We start from the raw sequence: 13,967 nt of genomic DNA, 5'->3' as shown, positions 1-13,967 counted from the left end.
TAACTAACTACCTTTTATTGACTTGGATTTTTAGATGAAAATTAGGATCAGATTTTTACTAAGGCATTCTAACACAAATATTATCTTCACACATTTTTTTTATCTTTATTTTTATCAAACCATGTATTTTTCATACAATCACAATAAAACAGACAAAAGCACTACAGTAGCTCCGAGTATACATATTTTTTGTGCGTGAGAATCAGAAAATTTGTGTTTACCATTGAGGAAATTGCGCTGGTTCTCCAGAATCTGGCTGACCTGGTGGACCCAGGCCTGACTGACCCCGGGGCTGGAGGAGTGGAGGGTGAACCTTTCCAGGTTACCGCTGGATGACCTGGAGATCAACGTAAACTTACAGGGGTCATCTGAATTTTCCTCCAGACCCAAGCAGCTCACCTGCAAAGAAAAGAAAAATCCAGTCCGGTTAGGTTACCCAGGTTATCTATATATATATATATATATATATATATATATATATATATACACACTTAAAAAAAATAAATAAAAAAACAAATAACTTTCTGTGGCTCTGTGATTTTACTGAGCTGAACTCACCTTGATGCTATTTTTGAAGAGGTAGCCTGGCGTAGAGAAGCCCTTCTTTTTGTCCAGAGGCTCACTGAATATAACTATCTGCTCAAACAGAAACACTCGCCTCTCTTTCATTCTGGACAGGAGGCCTCCATCTTGGTCTGAGACCATGAAGGTGTCCTGCAGGAGCAGTCTGCCCTGAGCTACAATTTTACCCTAAGAAAAAAGGAAGGAAAAAAAGCACCAGAATCATAAAAAAGTGTCAAGTAAAGCAGAACTACACTTAGGAAGAAACAACAGCTTCATCTGAAACGCCGCCAACACTTCTTATTAAAATAAATGGTCTCACACTGACACCTGGTGGCAATGGACTTACTTCAAGTAATTTATAATGGGCCACGGATTTACTGTTATATATTGGCAAACTTTTACATTATTGATTACTATAGAGAAACTGTGAGCTAATAAGTAGCAAACTTACGTCGAAACCCTGAAGGCGTCCAACATTCATCATGTCATTGCAGCGTTTTGGGACCACACACATCACTTCTACAGCTTTCTAAAACAGGAGGAATGCACACTTTTAAGACAAAGCGCTTGCACAAGAGTCAAGAAGAAATGTAGTTGATTACAGAAATGTTGGCATGATGGGAGATCAGTTTCTGGTTTTGCACTGAGCGCTGTACCTCCAGCTCTGTCGTATCCGCTCCTGCTTTTTTGGAAACTTTGAGAAGATCCTGTTGGGGTGAAGAAACATACAGATCAATGCCATTTTGTGCTGTTTAATTATACACCGATAACATAAGGAGGTTTTTGCAGTACCTTCAGGAGTAGCTGGTACTTCATAATCCGTTGAACTGGTTTGATTAGCAGGTCTGTGATCTGTAATCTGTGACCCAATCGCTGCTTAAGGTCCTGGGCAAAGATATAAATATGTCACATTCATGGACCAGTCATCAACTAGACGGCATGCGTAAAGAGCTACAGGCAGAAAGTTCACAAAATGTTTTACCTCAAAGTAAGTGTCGATATATTCTGACACAATGTGCTCAGATTTAGGCTTGTTCTGACAGTACACGATGTACATGTGCAGCCTCCGCTCCTGGAATCAAGAAAAGAGCAAAATAAAATGTTATTTTATGTAAAAAAACAAGTAAAAGAAAACATTTATCAAATAATGTTCATGGAAGACAGAAGCTTGTTTCTTTTAACCTGTTTGACAAATAAAGGAGCTAGCCGTTCAGGATCCTCCAAGCACTTTTCAAGCTCTCCCAGGAAAAAACTGTGGATATATAAAGAGATAAAACAAAACTATTGATTTTACACAACAAGATGCATCATATTGACAATCCTTTTTGTGTTTTTCTTTTCGTTTTGTTGTGTAAGCCTTCCTGCTGTAGCATGCAGGGTGGGTTAACCAGAAAAAGGCCGTGCACGTACTCTTTGTGCCAGTCGTAGATCTGATGGATGTTTCCAAAGACCATCTTATCTTTCCCCCTCATGTCATCCGGAACTCCTTCCTCTTTCATCCTGCTCATGTAGCCCTGTGGATAGGAAAGCAAACACGTCTGCAAAACCAACAAGAAACGTTGATCGATTACCTGACTGTAGATTTTTGTGTGGTTTTACCTCCACTACAGAGCCCAGGTCTCTGACATAGTCTCTCTCAGTCTCCACCAACTCCAGAAGCACATAGCTGAGCAGGAGAAAAGCGAAAATGTTACCGTTTCAAAAAAAATTCAAGTATGAACGCCAATAATGCTCCGGGACTCTGCGATGTAGTTGTTCCTCTCAAAAGTTTTACATTTTCTCACCATACAGCCACTAAATTCAGTGTATATTTTCAGAGTTTTATACGTAAATCTGGAGACCCATCGTTTGTTACTGGATTATCCAGCATTTAGTCTCATTTATCTCTGTCAGCTGTGACAGAGAGATCCCTTTACCTGCTACCAAACACATAATTTCCCATGTGGGCAAAAGGTCTAGTTTTGGCCTCGTTTGATGAGAATACCTTGTCTGTCATCTCTTACATGACTGGAATCCAAATGTAAATAAACTGTAGTTGTAGTTATTTTTTGCTCCTTGGGCATTTGTTGTTTTTGCTCTTTCTTGTCATTATTCTGTAAAAAACAGAACTGGAATGCTTTTATGAGCGTTTCCCACTCTAGCTGTGGATCCCGGGGTAAGACCATTTGTTCACTAATGTTCTCTGACAAACCTCTCAAGCTTTCACATATCAGCTACATTTATACTGAGATTAAACAATATACAGGTGGATTCTTACTTGTAAATTGAAGAGAACTGGTTGCATTGGAATTTATTTAAAAATGTCAAAGTAAGGGGTTAAGAATACAATGTCAAGCTATATTTATGTACTACTCGTGTTGCGTATTATATTAATTTAAAAGGCCACTGCATTAACATGTATGTTAATGTAGTGGTTCAAATATGACAAAATGAAAAAAATTGAGGAAGCTATGAGTATCTCTACAAGCCACTGATTAGCCTCATGCAAATGAGGTCAAATTCCACCCTAAGCGTTCATGGGGAAAAAAAAAAAAAAGCTTGTAACTCACTGTCTCCTTTTGAGGAAGTTGGTTTTTCGCTCGTCCATCTCGTCGATGGGCGAGGAGGAGGAGAGCAGAGAGTTATCGGAGGGGTTGAGAGAGGGTGAGCTGCTGTCGCCTTGCTCCACTGACAGAGAACTGGGACGGTCCTCCAGGGACTGCGCAAGAACAGAAAAGACAAATTGAAGATACAAAATGAGTGAGAAAAAAAAAAGACACGTACAACAAGTTTTAACTTGTTTTCCATCAACATGAAAGATTTGCTGGATGTAGGACAGTGGCCACGAGTGTCTTAGGGACTAGTGCCCATTGGTTGGAACAGAGGACAGCTGGCACAGTTAGTCAGAGTTTTGACAGATGACAAGTAGGCTTGGATGTCATTCTCCATCATTGACACCAGGGGAAAAAAAAAAAAAGTGTGTTCTTTCGTGCACATCTATCAGAATTGTTTTGTGTACATGTGTGCCAGATTTACAAGTACTAGTGGGTGTTGTTGACAACTTTGGACTCACCATCTTGCTTTTCACCAGCTCCTCGATGGCACTGACCAACTCTGCGGCACTCGGTGTCTCCGAACTGCTGGGACGAGCTGACAGCCGAGATGCAGACTGAAAGGCAGAGCGGGTCGAAGGAATAAAGTAAACGACTCAAGGTGAATGCATAAGTCGCGATCGGTACAACATCTAAAATGCCGCTTTGCATCTAGAAGGCATCTAGAAACTGGGAAACGTTTGGGCTGGCTGCTCACATGTGAAAACCGAACTCTTTTTTTTTTTAAATAAGAAGTGAATGCTTCTTGAAATCATAAAACACATTTGCAGTCTTATAATTGTGCATGCATATGTTCATTCTAGATGATCATCACTGCGAACGCTGATCAGGCTCACCATTCTGGTGTTTGGACCTCGATATTCCACATGTCCACAAAAAGAACTGCTTGCGTGTGGTTTTATCCTAATGACATGATTACTTAAAGGCCAACCGGGAGTCAATCACAGGGTGGTCTCATGGAAAAAGGGATCATTACGTGGGTATAGGTCAGGGCAATTTTAAGGAGCAGAGTGCTTATAATTAAGTGCACGTGCAGTGACTGGTCAGACAACTCATTTATAGCGAGCAAAGTTGCTTAATACTCCATTAGACAGTTTGCCTCTGCAACAGAGCTTAGAGAAAAATGAGAAAGGGGATGATTAAAGCAGAAAGGATCATTTGGGCATAACTATTAACTCTCAGTAATACCTTGCTTCTGCAGACACAAGTAAATGGAGTATTGTCAATTAACAACAACAACAACAACATTACATTCCAAAGGAGAGAAACATAGAGAGAGAAAAGAAAAAAAACAGGAGCTAAATAATGAAAAAAAGACTATTAAGTGCAATTACATGGAAAGATGTGGAAACTGGGACAGGAGAGAGGCTGAACAGAAATCAACATAATGCTGAAGGAGCAAACATGCAGCCATTAGGAAAATAAGAGCAAAAAGAGAAAAAAAAATATTAGTGCAAATTTAAGGTTTTAGGTGGTGCAGAATTTTGTTAGTTCTGAGTTGATGGAAAGTGAGACAGTTCTACAAAATTCTCCCAACATGAGTTTAAAATATGATTACATAGATCATCTTTTTCAGAGGAAACTGGCCATTTTTGGAGTAATATCCCTTACTATAACTCTATACAGTGCTGTGAAAATGTATTTGTCCCTTTCCCTATCCATCTATCCATCTACTTTGGGCAAGAGGGGGGTATGCTCTGAACAGATTGCCATGTTGCAATACACAGAGACACAGGGAAATAACAACATACACACACCAATACCTAAGAGCAATTTAAAGAGACCAATTAACCTTTTTTGGTGGAGTACCTGGAGAGAACCCATGTGTGAATGGGGAGAACACGTAAAGAGGCTGTCCAAAAAATCTGCTTGTTTGCAATAATCTACTAGGGCACACTTATTTGTTCGCATTGAATCAAGTAGCTCTGGATAGAATTTGAAACATTAAATGTAACCAATAAAGCAAAAGCTGAACAACTTTGTAAGGAAACAAAATACTTTTTTACAGCACCACACTTTGGCACATATCTTTAACAGCTGCCTTCCTACTTAACAAGAAACACTGGCATTTATGAGGCATCTGTATGATAACATGAAACAATAAACAGAAGACTAAGGGAACTGAAGTGCAAACACAGAAAGAAATATTCCTTTTATTTGTTATAATGTCCTACAACAAATGATAAATTAACAGAGAAAGAGATAAGCAAAATAATCCACCTTATCATCTTGGGAGTCAGGCTGCAGTAAGCTATGCTGCTGGATTGCCATAGGGGGCGGTAGAGGGACAGCGTCGGCCCCCTCCTCTCCTTCCTCCTCGCCACAGCTCTGCATACCTGATGAGGAAGACTTGGAAAGGGTGCCACTGCTCAGCCCTTCGTTGCGCATCCGCTGGAGAAAGAGATTGAACAAATGGGAGACTTCGTACTCTGCCAGGTCTACTGACAGTTTCACAGCATCTGTTCTTACCTCCTCCAGGGTCTCATCTTGTGGCGTGGCGGCGCTGTCGTCAGAGTCTTTCTGCGAGCCAGGTATCGCGTCCATGTTCTTTCTCGTGCCGTCGCGATTTTTCTTGTGCTTGTGGGCGAGTTTCTTCACGTGTCCGTCAGCTTTCCCGGAGCTCAGCCTTCGCACCGGGCTGGTAAGCCACTTTCTCAAGGTGTTCCCCGGACGTTTGGGGCCAGGGGAGCTATGGGGTCCGAGAGTGTGGCTGGACCCAGGCTGCAAGGCGTCGTTGCTGGATACAGACAATGTGTCTAAATGTAAGGGAGAGGTAGGTAGGGGGTAAGAGAAGAGATTATTAATTCAACTGGCGACAACACAAGCAATGCGAAGAGCAACCAACGCTAAATCATCTAAAACGGTCAAACATCTGTTATTGTTTTGCAACCAGTAAATGCATCATTTTAAGAGCTTCCAGGTCATACTGACAACAACACAATCTGGCAATGCAACAAGAAGTTGGGTGGAAGTATTTTGTCAAGACATGTCTGCTTCAATCAAGTTGTGTGACATTTAGAGAGAGCAAAACAACAGGCGAGTGACAGGAGGGCTGAGCAGAGTACAGTTACGTTGCCTCATAACAGTTTTTTTCTTTCCCCCCAACTTTCACTTTGTGATGAAATATTTTGGACATGGACATTTTGGTAGGTTTTTTTTTGGAAATCTCAGAGTAAAAGATCATTCTACATTCTTTGAGGGATACAGATCAAGAGTACAGTTTTGGCAATGTTAGCCTTGCTATTATTGCTAATTGCTAATATGCTAAAGGTGGGTCAGAAGGTAATCTTTAGAATTTTACTCCGTAAAACCCTGCTGAATGACGACTGCTTTCTGACACAGGACAGGTGAAAGTTTTCCAAAAAAGCGCAGACTTTAAATGAGCCACAAAATGGCGAACTGCATGTCTGCAATGAGCCCAGAAAAGTCAAAGACGTGAAATCAAAATATTACTAAATTTCAATTTTTGTCTGTTATTTTAGAGGCAATACATTCAATTCAGTTTAAAAATCCGGAAGTTTAGGTATTTCATTGAAAAGTTAAGGAGAAAATAGAAGAAAGGTCAACACAAGACTGAGATTACTGGCGCGAATTTGTGTGCTTATTGTTCAGTAGGCAGGCGAGCCACCTCCACACAGTGATGACGCTCCTTGGGGAATCTGTAGGAGGAAAAAATCTTCATCGAAGAGAAACGCAACGAGGAAATGAAACAGGATAAAGAGAGGCTTCAGGCTTTGAATGAGTAAAGTTATATTCTTCTGTGTATTTTATTCACCTATAATCTTTTCCTTTAGTTTTTCAGGAGATCATCCTATTTCATTCATGTTGAAAATCATTTGTTAGAAGCTTCATAAAAAAAAAAAAAAAGTATGAATGTTACTGGAAACCACCCAAAAATCGGATTAAAGATTGCAGCCTTTGGCATCGCCATCACTTAGCCGTTTCATGGATGCACATGCAGCTGTTAAACATTAATTCAAGTGACTCACTTGAGCAACACTTATGAATGGCAGGTGTGTGTGTGTGTGTGTGTGTGTGTGTGTGTGTGTGTGTGTGTGTGTGTGTGGAGACTCTGCCTGTTCTCACACAGCCTGAGAAAATGCGACTGCGCTACATGTAAACGTGCGTGCCAGCGGTTGAGCCTCTGGAAGACTTTTACTGCTCTCCATTTATAGGAAGCATGTGTTCACGCTTCCCGTGCGAGCGAAGAAAACAATGTAATTCCCAGAAACGCTGACACTTCGGGCATTGTGAAGAAACCATTAAAGTCGTGTCCACTGACGTGATTAGCGTGACTGAATAAAATTGCTGTCTTTGGACAATGTGAGCTTCCGATTTAAGATTATATGATCGATTCGTCATGACGGAGCACAATAAAATGTCAATTTGTACCTTATTTCGATTCAATAATTATTTTTCCACAGAAACACATAAACACGTATTTCAGTCCTCCTCTCCTCTTGACTCTAGCAATCTATTTCAGGACAACAATAAAGTGAAGGAGATATGTTTGTCTTGCTTGAAAGAAAACCGACGCAAAATTATGTTATTAGATTTTAGAGTTGATGTGATGTATGCCTGCCTACAACCACAGAGTGTTTCCAATACCCACATACTCTGTAGTTATTCCTTTGTGATCAGGAACATGAGATTAGTCAAAACAAAAAGTTTTTTTTTAACTTGCTATTCAGTCCCAGGATTATGTCTTCAGTTACCAGTTTGGAAAGTTTTATTCAGCCACCTGTGCTTGTGATTTCCAAACTGCTTCATCAAACCAGATTATTATTTATAGCATCTCCAATCTGCTATTAACAACTGATCACTGCTCTGTTCTGTTAGCATGTGTGGCAGGCTGATGAATGAACTCAAAAATAAAACCTAAATCCTCCAATAGATTGTGCAGATAAGTTGCCCTTAATTGAACTCTGGACTGCTGTGATGAAACAGCCTAGACTGTTGCAATTTTACCATCTTTAATGCTCTTTATGGAGAAGTGAAACACTGTCATATGACTAATCAAACCAATGGGGATGTATTCTGATGTCTAAAAGGGAAGGAGGAGTGTGGTTTCCAATCATGAGAAAGTTCTCAAGCCACCAGGAGTGAAAAGCATGAGCAGAAAAACTTTTTAGAAGAATTAATTTTGCACCTCTAATAATGTTGCATTTTTGTAAAATAACGTTGGCTTAGAAAGCTAAACAAACATACCAAACTGCACAGTTACAATTTTTTATGTATGTCCAAAGAAGGCATGATCTGGTATGAGAATCTGTTATGGCTCAATATTCTTAAAATACCACAGTTTCACAGTTTTTGCAAAAAAAAAAAAAAAAGTATATGATTAACAAAGCTTTTATCCTCCTCAGAGTTTTAAATTTAAAACTTAAAACCCTATTTAGAAAACCCAGCTATGCAAAGCAAAAGAAAACTTGTGCTTTTCAAGAGTACAAGCCAGGGGAAGTATGCATCAGTCAGGCCTCTCATGTATAGCTAACAGACCGTGTTTCCTGCAGACATGCTGCGCTCACACGGGAACATGTAGCCACAGTTAACAAGTAAATTTAACATGTGTTACTGTGCAACGAAAGGTTTAGAAAGCATAGAGTTGCAGGAAGGGAGTGCTGCACCAATAACTGTCTTTAAATTCTAGATATTGTGATCATAAAAAAAATAACAATCAGACGACTTTTACCCGGCTCTAAGTGTGGTTCTGTTCACTTTAAAGAGTAAAACAGCGTAGAAATCAATAACTTGCACCGCATGTTGCATGTTTAAAATGCTCAAGTCCCAACTAAACGAGCACTTATTGGTTGTGATGAGTTAGCAGGGTCCTCTAAGAAGGATGCGAATGGGTACAACATGGAGTCAGCAGCCTTGACACATTTCTCCTTGGAGAGTCATAACTCTTCAGACACATGAAGATGGTCGAATGGGAGCCCTTTCCCCCTGCATGGACTCTCTTTCACTCTGGAGAAACCTCAAGGACAACTAGTCCTGACCTTATGTGCGGGAACCCCCTCCTCACCTCGCAGTCCAAATCTCACAATTCCAGCACGTCCAGCTGTGTTCAAGACAGCCAACAGATGTAATATCTGAGACAAATCCTAGGTCTGTCCACAATTCTCCTACCAGTGATACATGCTCAGACAATCTTTCCTGGAAAACCCTAAGGAGCTCTTGCGGGATGTGCAAACGGCCTTACATGACTCTCCTAGAGACAAAGGTAGTCAGAGGCCCAGATCAATGTTGCAATGTTATTTCAGCTGCTTGTCTCACAGTAATCCTCTAGCTTCACGTTTTTGCTATTTGAGATTGGAAAATGCATGTGTGTCCTCCAGATTCACCTCAAATCCTACGCCCTTCTAAAATCCTGAACAAACAAACAACGCGCCTGCATCAACTAGCATTTCATTCAGCTTCAGAGTTCTGGTGACGAAAAACATGTATTCCTTTCAGGTGTCTTGGAGAGAGAGGGATGCATCTAAAAGTCGCAGGATACAGTAGATTCTGGAGGGACAGGAGTTGAGCTCCCCTGCTTTACAAAATGTCCTAAAATGCTTTTTAATCTTCTAATATCCTCCTGTTTTCATTAGGGAAGAGCCGTCCTTGTCTACTTTGCTTCCTGTTTAATTCATCAGCAAACTCATTTGAGCATTAAACTGCTGATGCGACTGGGACAGCTTTAGCTGCAGGACTATCGATGCATATCTGCACTGAGCAGAAACACGGTGAACAATGCAAACCTATCAAATGTGCATACACAAGCAACAGCACGTCCCATGCAACCCAAATTACCAGTAGATATCAAACTTCATAAAAACTATCCTCACGTCTGTCTACCACTTAAAACCTATTTTTTTGAAGACATATTGGAAATGCACTAAACTGTGTTCATGTAATGTCCAACACAACACTGTGCATAATTGTGAAGTGGAGGGAAAACATTATGAGGGTTGCAAAATGTTATAAACATTTCAATCCTCCTTGATCTAATTACCTTCTAATAAAGCCTGGAGCACTAAGTTGCTTTCAGAAGTTACCTAATTACTAAATAAAGTTAACCTGTGAATAATTTAATCTCGTCATAAACAGCTAATCCGTCAAGGCTCCACAGGTTTGTCAGAGAACAATGGCGATCATACAGCATCAAGAAACATACCAGACAGGTCAAGAATAAAGTCGACTACCTATCGCAGGATTAGGTACATAAACAATGTCATCACCCCAAACTGAAGCAACCAAGACACCCATGACAATTCTGGAAGACCAGATCCACAGCTAAGAGTCTGAATTTTTCAACGGCATAGCTATTTTTTGTTACCTCAACAAAACTGACCTTCACTGGCGAAGAAGAGAAGAAAAGTAATGCTAAGAGAAAGACAGAAGAAGTCATGTCTGCACTTTGCCAAGAGTCATTGAAGAAAAACATGTAGAAGAAGGTGCTGTGGTCAGATTAGACCAAAAAATTAAATGTTTTGGCCAACATGCAGAATGAATTGTGTGGTGGAAAACTTAAAAAAAATAAATAAAAATAAATAAAATAAAATAAAAAATCCCTCCACTTAAAACACGGCAGTGGCAGCAACCTACTTGCTTTTCTTCAGAAGTTTTGTGATGGCCTAAAGCAAATAATATTCGAGAAAGCTCAAAATAAGTTTGCGACCAAAATCTGAACAAGTTCACTGAACAAGTGGCAACGCAGGCCACTGCAAAGAACTTTGCAGGTTTACAAGGTTTGCACTAAGAATACGAGTGGGGCTGCATGTGGGGGTCGAACATACAACTGCAGTGATTAAAAAGGTCTGTGCAGCAACACGGAAGCATGCCTGGGATTCCAGAGGTCTCTCCAGGAGAGCGTTTTTTGGGTGGTCTTATCTTCCGCAGGAGAATTGATGCAAAAACACACGGCTGGAAGATGTGGTTAAGGACCTGCCTTCGGGGGAAGAGGTACAACGTGTGGGAAAGCGCTGGGAGACTTGACATGCTTATCTGTAAACACATGGAGAAGGCTTTAGAGGGCTTCCCACGGCAGTATTCATGGAGCACAGAATCAATCAGAACTGGATTTTGTTTAGCTTTCATTGTATACATCTGACATCTGCGGAGCACTTGAGGAAAAACTACATCCTAAAAGCCTCGTTCTCTTTTTGCTCTTATATTTTTCTTTCTTGCTGGGGTTTACAGTAAGATCCACAGCCCATCTGTGCAGAGCCTGTGTGTGTGTGTGTGTGTGAGCCCACACACACGCGCGCGCAAACACACAGTAACACAATCTAGTGATAGAGATTGCAGCAGATTTAAAGCCGCATCACATAATAATGCATCGTCTAAATTAATTTCAGCGCCACAATGCCACCTGATCCAGAGATGAACTTTAAAATGACTGAATAAGAAAGATGCACGAGAAGCATAACACAAAAAAACTAGCTGTTTCACACACATTAAAGCTTCCTTTCCCACACGCAGAACTTTTGAGATGAAAGGATACGTTTTTGCAGCCTGGCTCATATTTTTCTTTCAACAAGAACAGCTTATTTATTAGACTCGGCTTCTATTGTGACAAACAACCCCGTTTTTAAATGCCACGATTACGTACTCCAAATGAATACGAATGAAAGCTTCGATGAGAGAGACTGACATTTACACGTGTCCTCCTAGAAATAACGTTTCTTCCTCATGTGTCACGCATGATGGAAGCACCTACCCAGATCCAGCAGCCAGAACTTGCAGCTGTCTGAGGGGTCTTCCCCTGATAAATCCATTGAGAAAAACGGGCTCAAAGACACCAAGGACTCGATCCCACGGGCCATGTTCGCTTAGTATACAAGCCTCTTGACTCCCGACTTATTCTGTTAAAGCATTTCCACACGTATGAGAGTTTTTACGAGGAAGAAGAAGGAAAAAAAAATAATCAGCCTAACCTAATCCGAACTGCTTTGGAAAAGGTCTTGTAATTAAATAAACGCTGCCGATATTCCACAGAGAGAAAGTGAGAAGTCCAGTGTGAGGCGAAAAGAGAAGTCAAATGCTGCATTATAGTGTAGGATGTTATCCTCTCCCTTTCTTTGTATCTTCTTTTCCTCCCTCCCTCCCTAGCGAGTGGGCTGCTGTGAGGATATCTCCTGTTCCAAAGGGACGTCTGGAAACATGCAGCTCATCTACCGTATTACCCTTTGTAGAAGCGCCCACATGAGCCGTGTGGGCGGGTGCATATTTTACAGGCATTAGGATGCATACAAGTTGTGCAGTATGCTTGGAATAAATATAGACCCTGTTATGAAATCCATCTGAAGTGAACAGGAAAAAAAAGGGTTAATCAGCAAATATGGAGGTGAGACACACAAAGATGCCTCAGTGAAGCTAAATGGGAGCCATAGGCAGCTTCATGGCTACCAACAGTGAGGATATAATTAATATGTGTATGATTGTCAGCAAGTATATAAAAAAAAAAAAAATAGAAAGAACACTAACTGCTCTGAAGACTGATGCCTCTGTGTGGGCGCTTCACTAGTTTGTTTAAAAAAAAAAAAGTTAACAGACAGAGAGGATGAAAACGGAAAGATTCCTGGACAACAGTCTGATTTCCTGAACAGTCACTTTCTCAAGACTTGGGAAAAAAAAAGAAGAAAAAACTTAATTACTGATCATTAAAAAAGAAAGAAGATGAGAAAATAGCAAAGATGTTTTCCTCATTTTTTTTGTCCACCTCCTACACAGAGGCATTTTTTTTTTTTTTACTAGAACAACCCCTGCAGGGAGAGCCTCCTTTTCATTACTTTCTCCGGTCACATGAAAAACAACACAAACTGAATGTGAGGGTGCAGTCAAGGAATCAAAAACACGACAGGACAAAGGAACCTAACAGCCGGAGTCGAAAGTGTTCAATAAGTGTTTGGGAAATTCGTCCCTATTTTCTACTGGACTCTTGTAGTAAATCATACAGCTAACTCCAAAGTCCGGGCAAGTTGTCATTTAAATACAAATGCAAACTTTTCTTCTACCAAGTACAAGGAAGCTGCAAGCCAAATATTTCTATGCTTTATCTCCATAGAAACAAGCAGCCCAGCTCTCACCCACTCTTCCAGATTCCAAAAACCAAAATGCACATTTAGAAGATAAGACAGCAACCATCTTACATTTTGGTCTCTTTTGTTGTTGTCATCGTTGTTTAATTTAATCAGTCTTCAGGCAAATGATTTCAAGTGTTCAGTTGACAGGTAAAAAGACTAGTATACGTAACTAGACGTACAAGCAAGTATGCTATTGTAGAAGCTGGAGATAATACTATCAATTTTGTGCAAAACGTTTACTGAGTAAAGATGTCTCAAAGTTAGCCATTTTCAGAATCAACAAGGTGCTTAAAATACAATCTGAGAACTCAGATATAGGAGAAAATATATAATAGGGAATATATATATTCAATATCGGATTTTTTTTCCCCCTCAGGCAAGACTTAGCAGATCGCACGAAGGCAGAATTACAACAAAATTGCTCTGCTTTATCCTCTTACAGTTTCTACCTTTGTCAAGACGCACGCTAAAGTTAAAAAATGTCAACAGCCGTTGGAAATTCTGAGGTTTAAGGTTCTTAAGAAAATACACAAGGCCACTACTGTTTTAGTAATGCTAACTGTGCTAATCGCTAATATATGACGATGAAGTCAACTCAATGTCTACTAGATGATTTTTACAAAACGTTGCTTACAGCGAAAGAAAGCTCGCCACGGGAAGGCTTTTTTTTTTTTTTTTTAAACTGTTCTTAAATAACCTCACAGCTAGTAAGACATCAGAATTGATACCGGCAGTCAAAACT

General features: G+C 40.3%; 1 protein-coding gene and 1 long non-coding RNA gene across 10 annotated transcripts in view; one reads left to right on the top strand and one right to left on the bottom strand.

Annotated features, from left to right (window-relative positions):
• Window positions 1-13,967, bottom strand: part of triob (trio Rho guanine nucleotide exchange factor b) — a 94,254-nt gene that overhangs the window by 13,941 nt on the left and 66,346 nt on the right. For all 8 annotated transcript variants that reach the window (XM_016668732.1, XM_016668632.1, XM_016668556.1 and 5 more), the window contains 13 exons: window positions 5,625-5,911; window positions 5,376-5,546; window positions 3,617-3,712; window positions 3,114-3,262; window positions 2,164-2,230; window positions 1,975-2,078; window positions 1,747-1,816; window positions 1,547-1,636; window positions 1,357-1,449; window positions 1,221-1,271; window positions 1,016-1,093; window positions 559-750; window positions 222-399 (listed from right to left, as the gene is read on the bottom strand). In XM_016668732.1, coding sequence (XP_016524218.1) covers window positions 222-399; window positions 559-750; window positions 1,016-1,093; window positions 1,221-1,271; window positions 1,357-1,449; window positions 1,547-1,636; window positions 1,747-1,816; window positions 1,975-2,078; window positions 2,164-2,230; window positions 3,114-3,262; window positions 3,617-3,712; window positions 5,376-5,546; window positions 5,625-5,911 — 1,626 coding nt within the window. The remainder of the gene's footprint in view (window positions 1-221; window positions 400-558; window positions 751-1,015; window positions 1,094-1,220; window positions 1,272-1,356; window positions 1,450-1,546; window positions 1,637-1,746; window positions 1,817-1,974; window positions 2,079-2,163; window positions 2,231-3,113; window positions 3,263-3,616; window positions 3,713-5,375; window positions 5,547-5,624; window positions 5,912-13,967) is intronic.
• On the top strand, window positions 5,918-7,551 carry LOC107835652 (uncharacterized). 2 transcript variants are annotated; one of them, XR_001661482.1, is made up of 3 exons: window positions 5,918-6,301; window positions 6,768-7,186; window positions 7,225-7,551. It is a non-coding gene; the product is annotated as an uncharacterized LOC107835652 (long non-coding RNA). The 2 variants fall into 2 exon arrangements; XR_001661471.1 differs by having other exon boundaries at window positions 5,918-7,186.

The sequence above is a fragment of the Poecilia formosa genome, unplaced genomic scaffold (assembly GCF_000485575.1).
Source record: "Poecilia formosa unplaced genomic scaffold, Poecilia_formosa-5.1.2 Scaffold0, whole genome shotgun sequence".
In the NCBI taxonomy this organism is placed as follows: Eukaryota; Metazoa; Chordata; class Actinopteri; order Cyprinodontiformes; family Poeciliidae; genus Poecilia; species Poecilia formosa.
Note: the sequence above shows the minus strand (reverse complement) of the source record. Positions and strands in the feature narration are given on the sequence as shown.